The sequence below is a fragment of the Hoplias malabaricus genome, chromosome 2 (genome assembly GCF_029633855.1).
Source record: "Hoplias malabaricus isolate fHopMal1 chromosome 2, fHopMal1.hap1, whole genome shotgun sequence".
Classification (NCBI taxonomy): Eukaryota; Metazoa; Chordata; class Actinopteri; order Characiformes; family Erythrinidae; genus Hoplias; species Hoplias malabaricus.
The window spans coordinates 38,975,383-38,994,066 of NC_089801.1; the positions used below are offsets into that span (position 1 = coordinate 38,975,383).

Below are 18,684 nucleotides of genomic sequence, written 5' to 3' on the forward strand. Positions count from 1 at the left end.
GTCACCAGGAGGGAGATTAAAATGTGAAATATGTGACTTTTACACGTTGGTCTCTTCAGTTTCTGTTTCGCTAATCACAGTGCTATGTGATTAGAACCGTGTTTAACTCCACTGCATTATCTAGCACCCTGCGCAGGGTGTAGTTCTGAGGGGGTTGGAGTGGGGCTTCTACTGCACTCAGCAGCTGTTTGTTTATTGTTCAGTCCGTTTCTCCAGGGTCCTGTGTTGTTACTGACAGAATTAACTCACTCCTCTATAAAACACTAATAATACTCTCTCTCTCTCTCTCTCTCTCTCTCTCTCTCTCTCTCTCTCTCTCACGCTCTCACTTTCTTTCTCTCTCTCTCTCTCTCTCTCTCACTCTCTCACGCTCTCAAGCTCTCACTTTCTTTCTCTCTCTCTCTCTCTCTCTCTCTCTCTCTCTCTCACACACACACACACACACACACACACACACACACACAACTTCTTCTCCTTCTTTAACCCTCTTGTAATTCTTGATAGTCATTTTGGCTTTAACGTTCCCAGAACACCCTGTACAAACACACACACACACACACACACACATACACACGCACACACTCCCACGTACTAACATCCTGTGTCCTGCTTTAAACCAAGGATGTGAGATGTATGCTTTTCTCTGACCTCATAAATATCATGAGTACGTTTAGCATGCTGCGTGTGTGTGTGTGTGTGTGTGTATGTGTGTGTGTGTGAATGTTCTCATGATCACCACACTGGATTCTCAGGGTCCTGCTGTAAATCTGTTTCCGTTTAGAAAGTGTTTTAAACTCTGAAACTCCCTCTCAGCTCAGACCTCATATCCTTCCAAACCAAGTCTTTATTTAAAAAATTTCAATTTAATTTATAGCGCTGCTGTCATCTCTTCTCACACTTCGTAATGAAGTAAATAAATATGTCCACACTTCTGTGTTCTACACACTGGTTTCTAAGGGCTTGTTAGTGAAGCAGTGGTTCTGTCATAGACTGAGAACCTCTGAGAGCATGTGTGGTTCAGTGCCAGGTTAAATAACCCAGTGCTGGTGCTCCCAGGGGTGTCATCAGCAGATCACGAATTCAGTCCCTTATGAGGCTGGGGGGACCTTGGGAGCATTTTGGGTCTCACTCTCTCTGGGTGGGTGGGATGGCCCTCCCTCCCTCTGTCCCTTTCTCTGCTGATGGTACTAGCTAGTGCCTCTGTGGGCTGATGTGACAGATGTGGGCAGAGCATGTTCTCCTCTGGAGTGTTGAGCTGATCCGTGTTGTGTCAGCGACAGTTTGTAAAGGAGCTGTGGGTTTGCTTCATGTGTCTCAGAGGAAACACAAGTTCACCTCCACAGTTCCAACACTGGTGGGCATTGTGTGTGATCGGGGAGGAACTGGTAATAACTAATAACTCAGGAACCTTACTTTGGTATCTAGAACCATGCAGTAGTCTTAAAAAGTATTCTTAAAGCAATAATTATTAAAGCAGGATTTCAAAACCATACTGGATGTGTCTTTTGTGTCCTGAAAAACAAGGCAGAGGATTGTAATATTTCTGTCTTTCTTTAATATTAGGAAATCTGACCATCATTTATAGTGGAACAACTGGTGCTCTCTGTCTCTCTCTGTCTCTCTCTCTCTCATTTCTCTCTATCTATTTCACACAAACACACACATACACTTTTGTTTCCATTAATTGTGGGGACATTTCACTGGCTCACATTAATTTTGTGTAGACTTATCCTAGACCATAAGTGCTACCACCCTAACCTAGTACTTAATAAATTACTTTGTGGGGACTTGCCTGTAGTCCCCACAAGGAAGAGAGGGCCCCACAATTTGAGTATCTAAACAGATTAGATCCCCACGACATAAGTGAGATCTGGCACACACACACACACACACACAAACACATAGACTTTCCCACTCTCTCACGCTCTGTTTCTCACACACTCGTTCACCCAGCCACTCTTTCTCATTCACTTCTGAACATGATTCATTAATTAATGACTAAAAATAAACCAGATATTGAAGAATGTGTGTGTGTGTATGTGTGCATGTGTGTGTGTGTGTGTGTGTGATGGATTGTTTGTCCACTTTAAGCTCACATGAGAGTTAGGACACACATTTTCAAACAATCAAACATACTTCCCATTCACTTAAGTCCTTTTGACTCCAGTCCATCAAGAAAGAGTGATTACAGCTGGGTGCAAAAATTTGGGCACATCATTTAGAGGCACCACAGTTCTGCACTGAGTTACTGGACTGACACTAACTTCACAAACTAGAACAAAGTCCCTTTAACTAGTAACTTTACAGGAGATGGATAAAACCTTTCTAACTTTCAGTGGAAGTGAATGTAAAAAAAATTATTCAGAGTAAATTCAGAGCATTCCTATTGGTCCATTCATCATGACATTTTCACACAGTGATATCGTAAACCAAAAATCCTCAAACAGGGAGATGCATGTTTTTAATCGACAGTGATGATATGTTTTTCCTTTACGAAGTATTGTTTTGACAGTGATGATGAAGTAATACACTAATATATTTAACACTAAACTGAAATGACTATGTTTTTCATTCAACTGCATGATGTCATATAACATCATACATTTATAAATTCACCTCATACACACACACACACACACACACACACAGTGATTTAAAGGTGTCTTGTTTCTCTCTAAGTGGTTGTAAAGGGTCTTGGTTCTCTGTCCGGTTGCCAGTGGTTATGGATGGTGTTAATTGCCTTAATTGCCTCGTTAACAGGTTTGTAATGACATGATTGTCTCTGACCTGTGAGAGGTCATGCTTTGTTGCTGTGGTAACATGATAACAGAGTGACGCATGCTGGCTAGAGCTCTCACATACAAAAACACACACACACACTCAGGTACTGACCTCCGTCCAGACGCTTTCAAAACCCCAACACTGGCCTCATTGCTTTGAGATTTCCTTTTGCTTCGAGGACATGAGAACACACACACACACACACACACACACACACACATACACACACACACGCACACACACACACACGTTCAGAGACACTTAAGTTAAAGTGTGTTTCCTTTCTTAATTTAGAAATAAAACAGATGATAAAAATGTATGGATCTACTTTTTGTTTGTCTGAATGAGTCAGAAGAATGTGTGTGTGTGTGTGTGTGTGTGTGTGTGTGTGTGTGTGTGTGTGTGTGTTTGAGCCGGCCAAGAATATATAACACATGATCCAAAGTCTGTGAACACACTTCTCACTGTTAATTTATTCAAATTAACTTGTTCACTATATTAAACATGTTCTATTTTATGACAGGGCCAGCCGGGGGCACTTAAAGGTCTCGGGGTCCTGGGTAGCCTCCTCTTCTTGGGTCATCTGTGAGGAGTATGGTGAGTTTTCCCTGTATCTGCGTGGGTTTCCTGTGGTTGCTGGTATGTGGAGTGACTGTGTGAAATTGTTCACAGGTACAAGTGTGTGAGTGACTGGGTGAGTGTGTGAAACTGTCCAGATTGTGTCCTTGCCCGGTATCCAGTATTTCCAGGCAGGCTCTGCTCCCACTGTAACCCTGGATAGTTTGAAGTGGTTGCAGAAGATGACGTAGCGTGGAGGTGTGGCTATATTTCCTGTTTGAAATATAGAGTTTATGAACACATGAGTCTTCACAAAATGGAGCTGAATATAAAGGTAACAGTTCACTTATAGTTGTGTGCAACACGTGTGCATGTGTTCACATGAACTGTTTTTTCTTTTTTTTTACTATCTAGGAAAACATACCTCAGCACATTCTCTCTCTCTCTCTCTCTCTCTCTCTCTCTCTCTCTCTCTCTCTCTCTCTCTCTTCCTCTCTCTCTCTCTCTCTCTCTCTCTCTCTCTCTCTCTCTCTCTCTCTCTCTCTCTCTCTCTCTCTCTGTCTCCATCAGTGTTAATAAAAAGTCCTGCAGGAAATACTATATCTGCCTCATCTCCCACACATGCCCCGCACACACGCCCCCATCACCCACCCACCCCCACACACACTCACTCACATATTCACCACAAGTGTGTGTGTGTGTGTGTGTGTGTGTGAGAGAGAGAGAGAGAGAGAGAGAGAGAGAGAAAGGAGTTCAGAGAGGGAGAAAGACCAAGACTCTGTGCATCTCTGTATGTGTGTATGTGTCTATATGTTTGTGTGTGTTTACATGTGCATGGGTGTGTGTGTGTGTATGTAGGAACTGGTAGGCGAGGAGGATTTTGTTAAGCTTGTTGTCCTGAAGATGACCAGTGTGTTTTTGGAAGTCTGGATTTGGGAACAGTCTGACTGGGATTTATCCGTGAAAACAGGCAAACTGGATGCAAACTGACCCAAAACAACAGCAACTCAGAAAAGGTAAAGTGAATTTAATTTCTTCTTTAAACTCTCTTTCTCTATTTACTATCTCTCTTTACTCAAGCTTTTCTTATTCGTTTCTCACTGTTCACCAGGTCTCAGCACTGTTACTGTTCAAAATACACTAATTAAGTCATTTATTGTCATTTATTTATTTATTGAGTTTCATTCAATAATACTGTTATTAAATAAGTCAGAAACACAGTTGTTAATGTAGTCTTGAACACAATAATGAGTAGCCAACAGAGATGGAAAGTAACGAATTACATTTACTCACTTTACTGTAACTGAGCAGTTTTTTGTGCACTTGTAATTTTTTAAGTAATTACAGAGTAAAAGTCTAAATAAAAATGCAAGAAAAAGAAATTGCGCACAATCAAGTCAGTCACCGGTGCAGACCCAGCTGTGTGTGGAACCCGTCAAAGTCCGAGTTTCTCTGGAAGGTAAATGAACCCCTGGCCATATTTAAGAGATCACTTTGGCTTCAAATGCAAGAAAGGCCACATCTTTATAATGCAGTGTGAGCTGTTTGCCAAGAGAGAAATAGCTTATACAAACCCAACATCAAACCTGCGCATGTAGGGCATGTACAGATAGGTTCAATAAAAAGTGTATCATTGCATTGGTCGTTAAAAATAAATGTGTGTATTTTAGTAAATGGCTCAAATACATCAGCGTGTGTGTGCTGGTTTTAATGAACTCTTACCTCTACTGGCCTTTTTGCTATGACTTGATCTGCACCAATTTATTTTACTTGTCTCCCATACTTTTGTATTCTAAGTGTGTATTAACATACTTCACTGAAGCTTTTGCACATTTCTCTATTTGAGGTGTTATACCTGCTATGAATATTTAATAGAGATTCATAAAATGATCTATAATTAGACAAATGCTGTTACATGACATGATCCAAAACAATTTAAAAGGAATGACACTTCACCAAAATATAAATATATATTTCTGTTGTCTTGAAGTGGGTTTATATGAGGTAGTCAGCAGTCTTTCCATTCACAGGAGCAGACTGGAAGAAGACTGTAATCTGGAACACACTGACTAGGCATAAGTACCTCATACATACCCACTTCAAAACAGAAATGTCCCTTTAATGGGATGATTTTGAAAGTAGCACAGACCATAGACATGCCTTTAACTATTTTAATATTCAAAGACAAGGTCAAAAGCTGCAGAACAGACACAACAAATGAGAATGGAGAAGAAAGATAACAGAGAGAAAATGGCTAAAAAACACTTTTGCTCCTCACTGCTGTGTGCTTTTGGTCGGAGTGAACGGCGAGTGGCTCATTATCAATTAAAAGAACAGGTAATGAAAGCAGCCGTTCTGAACAGGACTGTTAAGACAGTGGGAGAATGCTGCTGTGGGACTCCAGAACTGTGTTCCCTTGTGGAAAATGGGGAGAGTGCATCCCTTTTTAGCAGTTACAAAAAGAAAGTAATTGAATTCATTTTTGATGCGGATCTTGCTGTGGTTACTGCTAATGTAAGATTTGTTTAACTTCACTGATGCTAAGGGGTCTTCCCTAAACCAGATAGATACAACACCCTGGCAGATAGGGATGATGTGACTTTAAACTTGGCTCCAGAAGAGTGGTCATTAGAGACGACATGGTTAATGATTTAATCCTGGAGCAGATTGAGACTTTTTAGGAACATAAGGTCTCGTCCATCGTTTCCCACCATGTCCAAATAAGGCTAGCACCGACCAAGTCATTCTCTAATAACACCCTGCAGACACAACATCTCTTCTACCTTCGGACTCTGGGCATTCAGCCTGTAATCCGAGGTGATCCTGACTCGCTGGGGTCTGGAGTTTTCATTGGGAATTCTCTTGCTCTGGTATTCCGAGGATAAACATTCCGGAAAGCACTGATTTGGAACACGTGCAGTGTGACTTATGGGGTGGAATGCTGAAAACTTCAGAAACTGATACTGAACATTTAGCTGTAGGATTGAACATTGATTTATGATGGGAGTTTTACCTCACAGCGGAGTGGACACACGAGGCAAATGTTTCTAGGTGAAAGGAGAAAGTGGGTGTTTCCAAGAAAGTGGCCTGATATTAGAAATGCAAGGTGGGAATTTTAAAATGATGAGAGCGTGTAGGCCAAGGTTATTGTTTTCCCAAAGTCAGTTATTAGAAGTACAAAGTAGGTGTCTCTCCAAAAGTGGACAGAGTGTAAAAGTGTTTCTAATAAAACGGCTGGATATTAGTAAAATATAAGTGTTTCCATTAAAGTGGCCAGGGAGAGATTTCTATCTGAACCATATTTTGTTAGATGTGAAGAACTGGCTTGTCATTCACTCACTCATGTACTGACCCACTCATTCACATACCCACTCACTCACTCTCTCACTCACTCATGGTTAGGAATTTCAGCATTAGAAGCACTCATTCTTATTCACTCACTCATGTTTAAGTAACAGGGCAGCACGGTGCTGCAGCAGGTAGTGTCGCAGTCACAGCTCCAGGGACCTGGAGGTTGTGGGTTCAGGTCCCACTACAGGTGACTGTCTGTGAGGAGTGTGGTGTGTTCTCCCAGTGTCTGCGTGGGTTTCCGCCGGGTGCTCCAGTTTCCTCCCACGGTCCAAAAACACACAAAGGTAGGTGGGTTGGTGACTGGCGCCTTGTCCAGGGTGTGTTCCTGCCTTGCGCCCAATGATTCCAGGTAGGCTCCAGACCCACCACGACCCTGAACTGGATAAGTGTTTTTTTTTTTTTTTATTTTATTTATTTTTTTTTTTTATTAATGTTTTACCCCGAGTGATTCTCTGAGCTATTTTATTGGTCAGTTCTTCATGGTGAGCTGATCAAACGCAGAGAGAAGCTACTCATTTTATAAAACAGAAGAGGACACAGGTTCTGTGACGACAGAGGTGAAATCTAAATGCGTGGTGCATGTCTCACGTAGACATATCTGACATGTGCAGAGGACGAGGGATTACTTTAGGATACGAGTTTTACAGACGCACATTAATCTCAGAGTGGGATGAAGTCACTGTTCATTACAGATTCTCCACACAGGAGTCAGTTTTAGCATCTGGGAGCAGAGCCCAGGGTCTCTCGGCAGGTAAACCAGGGGTCACTCCTTACTGTCCTGAGGATCCGCCAGATTAGTCTCTGAATGTTTGTGAAATCAGGCTTCAGATCTCCAGCTGATGGAACGCAAGTGACCAGAGGAGAAACACGGTATAACAATCAGTCACGAGAAACACATCCTTTTGACCATCCTTTAGGATCTGGCTAAAATTAAAATACATTTGAAAATAGACTACTCATATCTGTTATGAATTATTCAGCATCTACTGTGGGTTGTTCAGTATCTGCAATAAATTAAACAGTATCTAATACAAATTATTCAGTTTCCGCAATGAATTGTTCAGTACTTGCCAATAATTACTCATTATCTGCTATTATTTATTTAGTATCTACTATTAATTACTCAGTATCCACTATGTATCCTTCTGTATCTGCAATGAATTACTCAATAGCTATAATGAATTAATCAGTGTCCAGTATGAATTTCACTCTATCAAAAATGAATTATTCAGTATCTATAAAGGTAGCATGCAGGGTCAGTAGGTATAAGGTGAAGAGCTGATTGAAGTCCCCCAGGGTTTCATATTTTTTTAATAAGCACATATTTAATAAAGCTCCTGGTGTTTGTCTGATGTCAAACAGAAGTGTAGAGCAGATGTCATGATGCAGTAAAACTCCTCCTCTCTATTTTTCTTTTTAGTTCTTATTTTGTTCTTTTCTGGAGCAGAGTTGGACCCTCATGACTCTGAAGTTGTGTAACTATCCCCCCCAGAGCCCCGTGCCCCAGTGTAGCCCCCCCCCCCCCCCCCCCCCCCCCCCCAAGAGCACAGAGGAGGAGGTTTTTGGATGGTGGTGGTGGGGATTCTCAGGCGATCTATAGAGGAAAAGCTCCCCATAGGAACTTCCCCTCCAGCCTCGTTCAGCCAATCAGATTTCTCTGTGTGCCCTCCACCTAAACTAACACAGTCCAGCTGCTGCAGCAGCCCACGGAGAGTCATTACACACATCTGTACTACACATACACACACACACACACGCATAAACACACACATATGGATATTACGCATAAACATACACACATAGTACACATATATGTACATACATAATACATATCTGTACATCACACACACACACATTTATACATACATACACACTATGCATTACTTATACACACAGATACCACATGAACATTTTACAGACAGTCACACACCTACATTCACACTATGCATAATACATATACACACATCAATGAACACATATATTCATATTAATCACAAACATGCATACATACACAAATAATACATTATGCATTACACACACAAACACACATGCACACAAATTATTTGCAGACCCTCAGTCTCCTCTGAATACAATGATATACAGACCAGTGCAAAGGGATTTGTTTAAAACACATTACAGCCTTTTCTTTCCATCCAAGAGTCATAAGAGAGAGTTTGATGGAGAACATCACTCCTAGGGGTTAGATTATTCATTCATTCATTTTCTCTAAGCACAACACATCATTATGGCCAGGGTCATGGTGGGCTCAGAGCATACCCAGAACCACTGGACAAAGGGCTGGAGCTCACTCTGGACCAGGCTCTGGTGTGTCTGTTCATAATCCTCTGGTACATTTACTCACTATTATACAACACTGTGGTATAAACACACACACACACACACACACACACACACACACACACACTCACTCACTCACACACACACACTCTTTCCATAAAGAATCTGAGCCCTTTCACACGCGACTTGGCCCTCTGGAGATTCGGCCAGTGGGAATCTGCTGGTTTTTTTTTTCCTTCCTCACAGTTTGTTTTTCTTTTTTTGGAGCTGAGAGACTCTGGCAGGGACTCCCAACTAGCCGGGCCCTGATTTCCAGAGCTTTCGCAATTTTTAAGAACATTAGAGAAGGGTCTGTGATGGATGTGGAGGATTAAATCAGATGATAAATGAATATAAAAATATTTCATCACAAACATCTTTGAAGGACTCGTATTCTGCAGAGCTTTGGTTTATTTTCGTTGACATCAAGTCCATTTACGAGCATTTGTAGGGTTGTCTTTACTAAGAACAACAATTCATATTAATTAAGATTTTTAAGATCACACTCCATCCTCTTTCTGAGCTCTGTATTTAGACTGTTTACGTAACTGTAGCTTTAAGACCGATTTATTTAAATGAGCTCTGTTTGGATTGGCAGTGTGTGAGCTTCTGTGAGCTTAGCCAAAAATGTGACATTTTCTTATCTCTCTGATTTTTGCGCTACCTCCTGTGACAAAAACTCTCTGACCAATCGTATTTGTCTCTGGAGTCAGTGTAGAAATAATCGGCCAATCAGCTTACTGTATCTGTGCCTCGGCGGCCACTGCTTTATAACGAGTTGCGCAGAGACACTGAACACAGCCCACAGCGCCAGACTGAACACAGTTGCCTACAGTGTGGCCGAAAATCTGTGGACACCCATAAAATCAGATTGGGATTACTCTGTGGTTCTTCATGTTTTTCAGAGTTGGCTATAAGCCAATATATTCGATGCTTGGAGGACACATTTTGCTCAACGTGTCCAGTATGTTCTACGTGGAAATAAAGTGTAACCAAGCATGATATTCCCCAATATTTTGAGTTACGGTTTGCAAAAAACAAAAAGATTTTTATGTTACATTCTGTGTTTTTATAAGTCATATTTGGTGTGTAACTACAGTGGCCCTCCTAGTCATATCACAACAACAAAGCTGAGAAAACGACAGTATTTAGGAAGAAGGAAAATCAAATATGAGAACAGAAACACAACTCACACTGTAAATTTTAGATGTGTTGGTCTTTCAGCTACATCACCTGTTTCTTGCTCTGCTCACAGCTGTGTTGCAACATTCATTCGTTCATTCATTCATTCATTCATTGTCTGTGACTGCTTATCCAATTCAGGGTAGCGGTGGGTCCTGGGCCTACCCAGAATCACTGGGTGCAAGGCTATGTTGCAACATTATCGACTTAAATTATAAAGTGCCATTAGAGGCCAGGAGTATAAATACAGCATTTCAGTTAATGCTGTTATGTCCTTGCATTTTTGTTTGTGTTCTCTCTCTCTCTCTCTCTGTTTTTTCTTGTGTTTACTTTACTCTATTTGCATTTGTGCTGTGTGTTTTTTTTAATACTGTTGTGTTTTTAGCTTCTGTTAGCTTCATAAAGTATATTGTGATATTACTCAGTGGGCCTATTTGTAACAGCCTTTAACAGTTTTGTGACATCACAGAAAACCATATATTCAAATAGGATCATTGTTGCTTTGTTAGTCATTGTACAACATAAAACTATTTGTCTTTCTCTCTCACACACATATACATGCGTACACATACACTAGGAGCAGTGAGCACACACACACACACACAGGCATTTGGGGGTTAGATGCCTTGCTGTGATCGAGGGCACCTTAGCTCCTCCTGTTTTATTGATCAGTGTTTTTGTGTGTGTTTTTTTAATTTCAGATCTTTTATATTCCATCACAGTGAAAATGGACACCTCCATCAACGGGACCTACCTTGACGACTCTATGTCCCAGCATCACTTCCAGAATGGATCATGTGACTATCTCTCACCCACAGTGTCTCAGTATCAGAAAAGGCTGGTGCCCATCTTCTACACCTTCATATTTCTGCTCGGCTTCCTGGGGAACTCGCTGGTTATCTGTGTCTTCTGCCAGAGCTCTTCTCGTCGGACTGTGGCCAATACATACCTGGTGAACCTGGCATGCTCTGACCTGCTGTTCCTCTGCAGTCTGCCCTTCTGGGCTGTGTACTACTCCATGGGCTATGACTGGGTCTTTGGGAGCACGGCATGTAAACTTTGTGGCGCTTTGCTGACGCTGAACGTCTACGCCAGTGTATTTTTCATCACCTGTATGAGTGTTGACCGCTATTGGGCCATCGTTTACCCACTGTGCACCAGGAGTGTGTGCCATGCTAGAGGCATTAGCGCCATGATCTGGCTGGTGGCGGTCCTGAGCACCCTCCCGACGCTAGTTTTCCGAGACACACACTATTTTAGAGACCTGAATGTGACAGCGTGTGTAATGACCTACCCCAAAGAGGTCTGGCACCCAATTCTGACCCTAATCAAGATCACGCTTGGCTTTCTGCTGCCTTTCATCATCATGGCCACTTGCTACAGCCGCATTGGGTGCCACCTAATGGCCACGCCAGACCTTATAGATCAAGGTCAATCCCGGATAGACCGCGTTCTGCGCATGGTCATAGCCGTGGTCTTGGCTTTCTTCCTCTGCTGGTGCACCTTCCACATTCTTGCCTTCCTAGGAGCTCTCAGAGACTTAGGAGTGACCCTCAGCTGCAGGACTGACCAGGCAGTGGGGGCACTGTTGCCCATTTCTCTCTGTCTTGGTTTCTCCAACTCCGCCATTAACCCTTTCCTCTACTGCTTCGTAGGGAACCATTTCAGAGAGCAGCTCTGTCGACTCTATGAGGAAAAGGCTCCCAGACTCAGCCAGAAGCGGGACTCCATCAGCACACGCCTCAGCTCATTTTCACGCAAACTCAGTGATGTCAAAGACCCTGGCACTGTTGAGAACTTGCCTCAGAAAGATTGCCCCTTAGAAGCATAGCTGGAATTGTGAGGTGTTTAATGCAGACTGTCTCCCATTGGTTCGGAACATCATGTGATCAAGTTAATCCACTAATCTCAAAGGACAGAGTGGTAGACGTACATGCATGCAGATGCTGTTTCTCTAGAGGCGTATCCATGGCTGGAAAATGGCAGAGTTTTTATAGTTCACAATCTCCTTCTATTTTCCCCTAGTGCTTCACACTGACGGGCCTTCAACTCAGAATCCACTGCAGTAAAAGCTCTAGTTTTTAGGAAATTTTGATTGGCTTTTACTGGACAAAACCAATCTCAATGTATTAAAGACTCTGGCTCTAAACAGAGGCTCTAGTGGTGCAGAGGGCAAGTTGCAGCTAATAATAATCTAATGTGATCCCACAAAGTAACAACACGGAAAAAGCTCAGACCTGATTTCACATTGACATTAAGTTCAGCAGTCAGGACTCGCGCTGCTGATCTGGAGAGAATGCTATGTAAAAAATGACAGAGAATGCATTACATCACTGATTAAACTAGTGTAAACACACACACAGTGGATGAAGTTCACAGTCTCTGTGTATGGAGCAGTTTGAGTGACTGTGGGTTTTTGTTTGTTTTGTTTGGCTGATTTTGGACATTGTTATTTATGACTGTACATACCTAAATGATGTTTACAGACTTTAATGTAACACTAGGTAAGGTTGGGTATTTTTACTCCTGGGCTCTCCCTACAGTTGCAGAGTGGGGTGGGCGGTTTCCTACCGTCCTCCAAAGTTACATAGTACAGTTTCTGCAGTTCTGAGCCCAGAGTAGCAATGACAGAGGCTCTAATCTCCATATTACAGCACAGTGAATCAACACAATCATTTTAAAGCTGCAATTTGAAGGTAAAAATACTACCTAGTGTTGCCTTTACACTAAAGTAAGAGCTCTGTAAATCTTAAAACATAATAGAACATTATATACATCATGTAAACCAGTGTCAGATGCTTTGTGTCTATAGATGATCCTGTGTAGCAGCGTGGAGGTTTTTTACACTGTGTTTTGTTTGTGCCAGTCACTCACTGCCGGAAAATGTTTCAGAATAATGTAGCATCAGATATAATTCATACAGTATTGTTCATGATTATTGTGTGCACATGATTAAAGAAATATTCAGAAACAATTTAAACTGATGTCCTGAAACTTTTTGGCCTTATGGTGTATGCTTAAGAACATTTTCTTAAACCAAGTTTAAAACAGTGTCTCAGAACTCAGGCAGTGTTTCATAACCATTTAATGACATTCTGATTTTCTGAAAGGCGCTTCAGACGCCTGGATCCTCACTTATAATGGAAACGCGCTGCCCCCTTGTGGTCTCATTTATGCATTACATATTTATAGACATGTACGTTATATTTATTAAATGAGTATAGTATCTATAAACAACTCCAACATTTTATTGGCTCACAATGGAAGAGGAACTCCCTTCACTTTTTCATTGGATCACACTGAGAGAAAAACGCCCTAAACATCACAGTAAGAGAGGAACACCTCCCTCTTTTTTAATTAGCTCAAAGTTAGAAAGGAACAGCCACTACCCCCTACCCCCCCACCCCCCCCCCACACACACACACTTTTATTTAATTGGGTGAGAGTGAAACAGGAATACCCACATGGCTAAAGTTCTCTTCACACTTTGGTACTGGGTACTCTTTGTATAGCTGCTCTGATCTACCTAAAATCACTATTCCCACTCCCCAAGAACCCCCTAGGGCAATTAAAACTCACTCAGCCCACCCTACTGCACCAATCACCCTCCCCCTTGAGGATATTACCATATCACACCTCACACACCCATTACCACTCTGAGCATAATATATTCACCAGAGGGGAAGAGTATAAAACCAAACCTTTTCTCAACAACTAACTTCAAAACCTCAAAACATGTAACTTATTTGAAGTGATCTTACTCCTTCTTTATTGGTATAATAATTTACTCCCTGGGTTTGTTGGTGTCTGTTGGTTTGTCGTGACATTTCTGAACTTTGTATAGTTGTGTAAAAATTGATTAGAATTGTCCTGTTGTGTAAAAGCTAAAGTTTGAATTAAAAGGTTGTTGATGCTTGGTGCTGTGTGTGTTTAAAACTCTGCAGTGGAGGGATGATCAACTTTAGCTTGAACTTAAGCCAAGAAGAAGTGTGGGTGACTAATGAGGATGTGTGAAGTGTTTCCTGTGTGTGTGTGTGTGTGTGTGTGTGTATGTGTGTGAGTGAGAGAGAGAGAGAGAGATAGAGAGATAGAGCTTAAGGCTGTGATGTTAATGAGCTCAGTCGTGGTGTGAGTTGTGTATTGTCCAGTTGAAAGATGGAGGAGTTAGAGATGTATCACGGCTCTATCAGTAAGAGCCAAACCGAGGAGCTGCTGTACCAGGCTGGACGAGATGGGAGCTACTTGGTCAGAGACAGCGAAAGTGTCCCCGAGACTTACTGTATCTGTGTCCTGTAAGTATGAGCGCACACACACCCTCACACACTTGCTCCCAAATTCCTGTGTTCAAATAGTCTGTACACACATTACTACTCAATCCTTTCTCTCACAGGTTGCTGTTTCTCCAACATCTTATAACTGTCTCTCTGCCTTCAACTCCACAGTCAGATTATGTCTAGATCATTGTCCTGCTCATTTCCGCTTGATCCTGCTTCTATTCTTAAATCTGCTGTTTCCATTATTTCTGTGCAACCTGTGTTTCTCTTTTGGTACTTTTCCATCTTCGATTAAGGTAGCTGCCTTATATTAAATGCCTAAATTACAGAGACCTGGGTTAGATCCGTCCTCTCTGGGCAATTACAGACCGATCTCTAACCTCCCCTTCCTGGCCAAAGTGATGGAAAGGGTTGTAGCCACTCAGTTACAAGTATTTCTATCAAGCAACAATCTGTATGAGCCCTTTCAATCTGTTTTCAATCGCGCCATGCACAGCACTGAGACCTCCCTTGTAAAAGTCTGTAATGATCTGCTGCTATCAACAGATGCTGGATTTCTTAACGTCCTGGTTCTTCTAGATCTCTCATCAGCCTTTGACACTGTTAATCATAACATCTTCATTTCCAGACTATCATCTGTTGGTATTAATGGCCTATCCCTTAATTGGTTATGGTCTTATCTCACAAACAGACCATATTACATTGCATTAGGATCTCATAAATCAACTATGGCTGCCGTTGATCAGGGTGTACCCCAGGGATCAGTTCTTGGGCCCCTCCTCTTCATTATATACATTATCCTACTTTGTCAGATTATCCGTAATCATGGTCTTAATTTTTACTGCTATGCTGATGATATTCAGATCTATATCAGCACTACTTCTCCCACTGCCTCTGCCCAGGTTGTGAGTTCCTGTATTGTTGATATAAAACTCTGGCTGCACACTAACTATCTAAGACTTACTAGTTGGAGCCAAATCAACACTTTCTCATGTTTCTCATTTCCTGTTGACATTGATGGTGCAGCTGGCAAGCCAGTCCAGGTTGTTAAAAACCTTGCGTTTTTCCACTTGCGTAACATTGCACGATTATGCCACATGCTCTGACTCTAAAATGTTGATAAATGCCTTTATTTTTTTCTTAAATTGATTACTGTAACTCCCTTTTCTATGGGCATCTTGTCAAAATAATTAACCATTTCCAGGACATCCAAAACTCTGCAGTTAGAGTTCTTACGACTACCGAAGGCACTTCACATATTACACACTGTCTCCTTGACATTTCTTGGATAAAATATAAAATTCTTCTTCTAGCCTTTAAAGCTTTACATGGCTTGGCTCCGGTTTATTTTTCTGATCTGATTCTCCCTTACTGTCCCTTTTGCACACTTAGATCGACCAATGCTGGACGTCTTACTGCCCTTTATACCAGACACTCAACCATGGGTGCAGCTGCTCCCAGTCTTTGGAACACTTTGCCACAATCTCTCTGTGCCTGTTCTTCACTGTCTTCCTTTAAATCTCTGCTTAAAACTTTCCTCTTCTCTTCTTTTTATCCTTGTTAATTTTTTACATTTTTTATTTGTATATTTTTTCTATTCCCCTTACACTCAGTAAAGCATCCTTGGGTTTGTGAAAGGTGCTACATAAATTTGTATTGTGTCTTGTGTCAACACTCACACAATGCAAGTACACACATGTATGCATACTGCATGTGTCCTGCAAGTGTGTGACACCCCCAACACACGCATCTGTCCCTGTGATTACACACAGTAATCTACTTGTGTTTACCATTCAAGGTTTTTTTTACTTGCTTTATAATTGTTGTTTAGCCTAAAGTAAAAGTAAACGTGATGGAGGGTGTGCTTACTGCGCTCGGCTCTGACTACCGATAAATAAACAGTAACAGTGATGCAGCTCTTTTATCCATTACTCCAGTTTACTCTTGGGACTGAAACTGAAAGAGTTACAATTATTTTGATTTAACTTTTACTTTTACTATCGTGATCTACCTCAGGGTCCAGCTCCAGGATCCTCACAAAACTATGGCGAAAAATACTAGTTGACATCCTGTTTTTCACAATGAGAAGTAAAGAAGAACTGATAACTCAGTGATAAAAGACTGGTAAATGACCTGTTATTTCTGATTTGACAACTGAATATCACAAGAAAATAAAAACAGGAGAATGCTCCATCTGTTTGCTGTTGTCAGAGCGATGAGAGCAGCTGGGTGAATATTTAAGAGGAGTCAACTCCCAAAGAATCGATTCTTCCAGGGTCTGAGAGCCTCTTGTATCGAATGCCATCTCATGATTCATAAAGTTGCGTTAACATTTAGAATTCAATGTCAATGCCTCTAAAATAGTCAGATGAGGCTAATTTAATGAACAAAAAACAAAACACACTAAGACTAAGACTTAACCTAAATTAAAATCAGCCACCAAAATGAACACTGTCTGGAAAGCAATCGCTGTGTGACACACTGTTGTTTACAAACATGGACCATGGGCAACGTAGTGGTCTTAGTTCTCCCTGTGTCCTGCTGCTGGGGGCAGGCTCCTGCAGCCACCTGGTACCTGTCCCAAGCCATGGTGGAATGGTAGGATTGGGTCCGTAAGGCTTCTGGAGCAAAACCTGGGCTCAGTTGGGCGTGCAGACCACAGGCTGTGTTGGAAGGCATTCTGCTGGGCCGGACAGCAGACGGTGGATAGTGGCTGTGTGTTATACACAGTCTTGCACAAATGTCCACAGGATTGTATATGTTTTTTGGCAAAGTGTTCTTTCGAAAATGCTTGTGTTACCTGGTGCTCACAGTGACTTTCTTTCGCAGCTTACATAAAAAAATCATCACCTACAGACTGTTCCAGGTGGAAGGAAACTTATGGAAAGCAGAGGTAAGAGAGAGTGAGAGAGTGCGAGTGAGTGTGTGTGTGTGTGTGTGTGTGTGTGTGTGTGTGTGTGTGTGTGTGTGAGAGAGAGAGAGAGAACGTGAGAATAGGGAGAGGTAAAACTGAAAGAGATAAAATAATGACAGATAGAATAAAGTGTCAGAAAGAAGTGTGAAGTAAAGGTAGTGACAGAGAAAGAGAGAGAGAGAGAGAGAAACACCCACCAGAGGACCATTCTTATCCAAGTAAATATTTAGCTCTGTTAGTCCTGACCAGATGGAGGAAGTAATCTGGGCAGTAAAAGCCTGACCTGTTTTAATAGCAGTCACTGCTGTAGTTTCAGAACCTGTTAAATAAGACATGTTCCTGTATTTAGACACATGACCCTGGTGTTAGGATTCAAGATCAACACAACAGCCATGGCACAGGACACATAAATATCAATGTTTACTGCTTATAAAGCTCATCAAAATGAATATATGAATATGAAGAGAAAATATATCTAGGTAATCGTCTCTCTCCTTGTCTCCTCCACAGACAGCTCGTGGAGTGAAGGAACGAGTTTTCCGCAACGTCAGGAACCTTATAAATGCTTTTCAGCTTCCAGACCAAGGAATTGCAATTCCACTCCTGTATCCTGTCACCATCAACCAGCAGCAGAACTATCACCACCATATTTCACAGCATCAGCCCAACAGGAAAACACCACCCACACCTCAGAGGCGCATTAACTGCTGAGTTCCCACTGATATTAAACTCTTACATGTGTATACAATAGTGGTAATACTTTCATTTGAAGGTCCCTCTGTAGATAGTCAACATACGCTCAGAAATATGTTTACAGTGCCTTTGTCAACTAGCAACAAGTCAGCATCTGTGGAGAGATAACTTCCCATGAATAAATACCAGACTATTAATTTTATTTATTCAAACACTCATTTTCACTCTTGATACAGACTACTGAGACATATTTGTAATTTGAATTTCACATTTAGTTGTATGCTTTTTTTTTGTTTTTTATAAAATCTCATGCCATGTCACAACTTTTGAATAATGTTAATGCCAAGACAGAACTTTGTATCTCCAGAATGGCAAATGTTCTTTAAATGGAAGTTAAATTTAGGCCGTTTTCATCCTGAAAATGTAACGTTCATTTTTAATTTAAGATTAACTGGATTTTTTGGAAATTGTGCAAATAAAAAGCAGTAATTGAAGAGGGATTTTATTTTGTGTTTATCTTGTGACAACAGAATTAAAATGTGATTTATTATATATTCTGATAAAAGCATTGCGTGTGTGTGTTATGGTGATATT

At 41.4% G+C, this 18,684-nt stretch overlaps 2 protein-coding genes across 2 annotated transcripts; both read left to right on the plus strand.

The window, feature by feature from the left end:
• The first annotated feature begins 4,185 nt into the window (after positions 1-4,185).
• agtr2 (angiotensin II receptor, type 2) lies at positions 4,186-13,131 on the plus strand. The gene is made up of 2 exons (XM_066662050.1): positions 4,186-4,355; positions 10,911-13,131. Exons 1-2 carry the CDS (start codon positions 4,319-4,321, stop codon positions 12,038-12,040), a joined length of 1,167 nt encoding a protein of 388 aa, XP_066518147.1. The 5' UTR covers positions 4,186-4,318; the 3' UTR covers positions 12,041-13,131.
• Positions 13,132-14,313: 1,182 nt separating this feature from the next.
• sh2d1aa (SH2 domain containing 1A duplicate a) lies at positions 14,314-18,609 on the plus strand. Its single transcript, XM_066661789.1, has 3 exons — positions 14,314-14,501; positions 17,313-17,376; positions 17,908-18,609. The coding sequence occupies exons 1-3, from the start codon at positions 14,365-14,367 to the stop codon at positions 18,106-18,108; spliced, it is 402 nt and encodes a 133-aa protein (XP_066517886.1). The 5' UTR covers positions 14,314-14,364; the 3' UTR covers positions 18,109-18,609.
• The last annotated feature ends 75 nt before the right edge of the window (positions 18,610-18,684 follow it).

Coding starts and splice junctions, on each gene's coding strand:
- agtr2 (XM_066662050.1), top strand. CDS start 4,319: ATGCAAACTGACCCAAAACAACAGCAACTCAGAAAAG. Junction 4,356..10,910: donor ACAACAGCAACTCAGAAAAG/GTAAAGTGAATT, acceptor TTTTAATTTCAG/ATCTTTTATATTCCATCACA.
- sh2d1aa (XM_066661789.1), top strand. CDS start 14,365: ATGGAGGAGTTAGAGATGTATCACGGCTCTATCAGTAAGAGCCAAACC. Junction 14,502..17,312: donor ACTTACTGTATCTGTGTCCT/GTAAGTATGAGC, acceptor TTTCTTTCGCAG/CTTACATAAAAAAATCATCA. Junction 17,377..17,907: donor GAAACTTATGGAAAGCAGAG/GTAAGAGAGAGT, acceptor TCTCCTCCACAG/ACAGCTCGTGGAGTGAAGGA.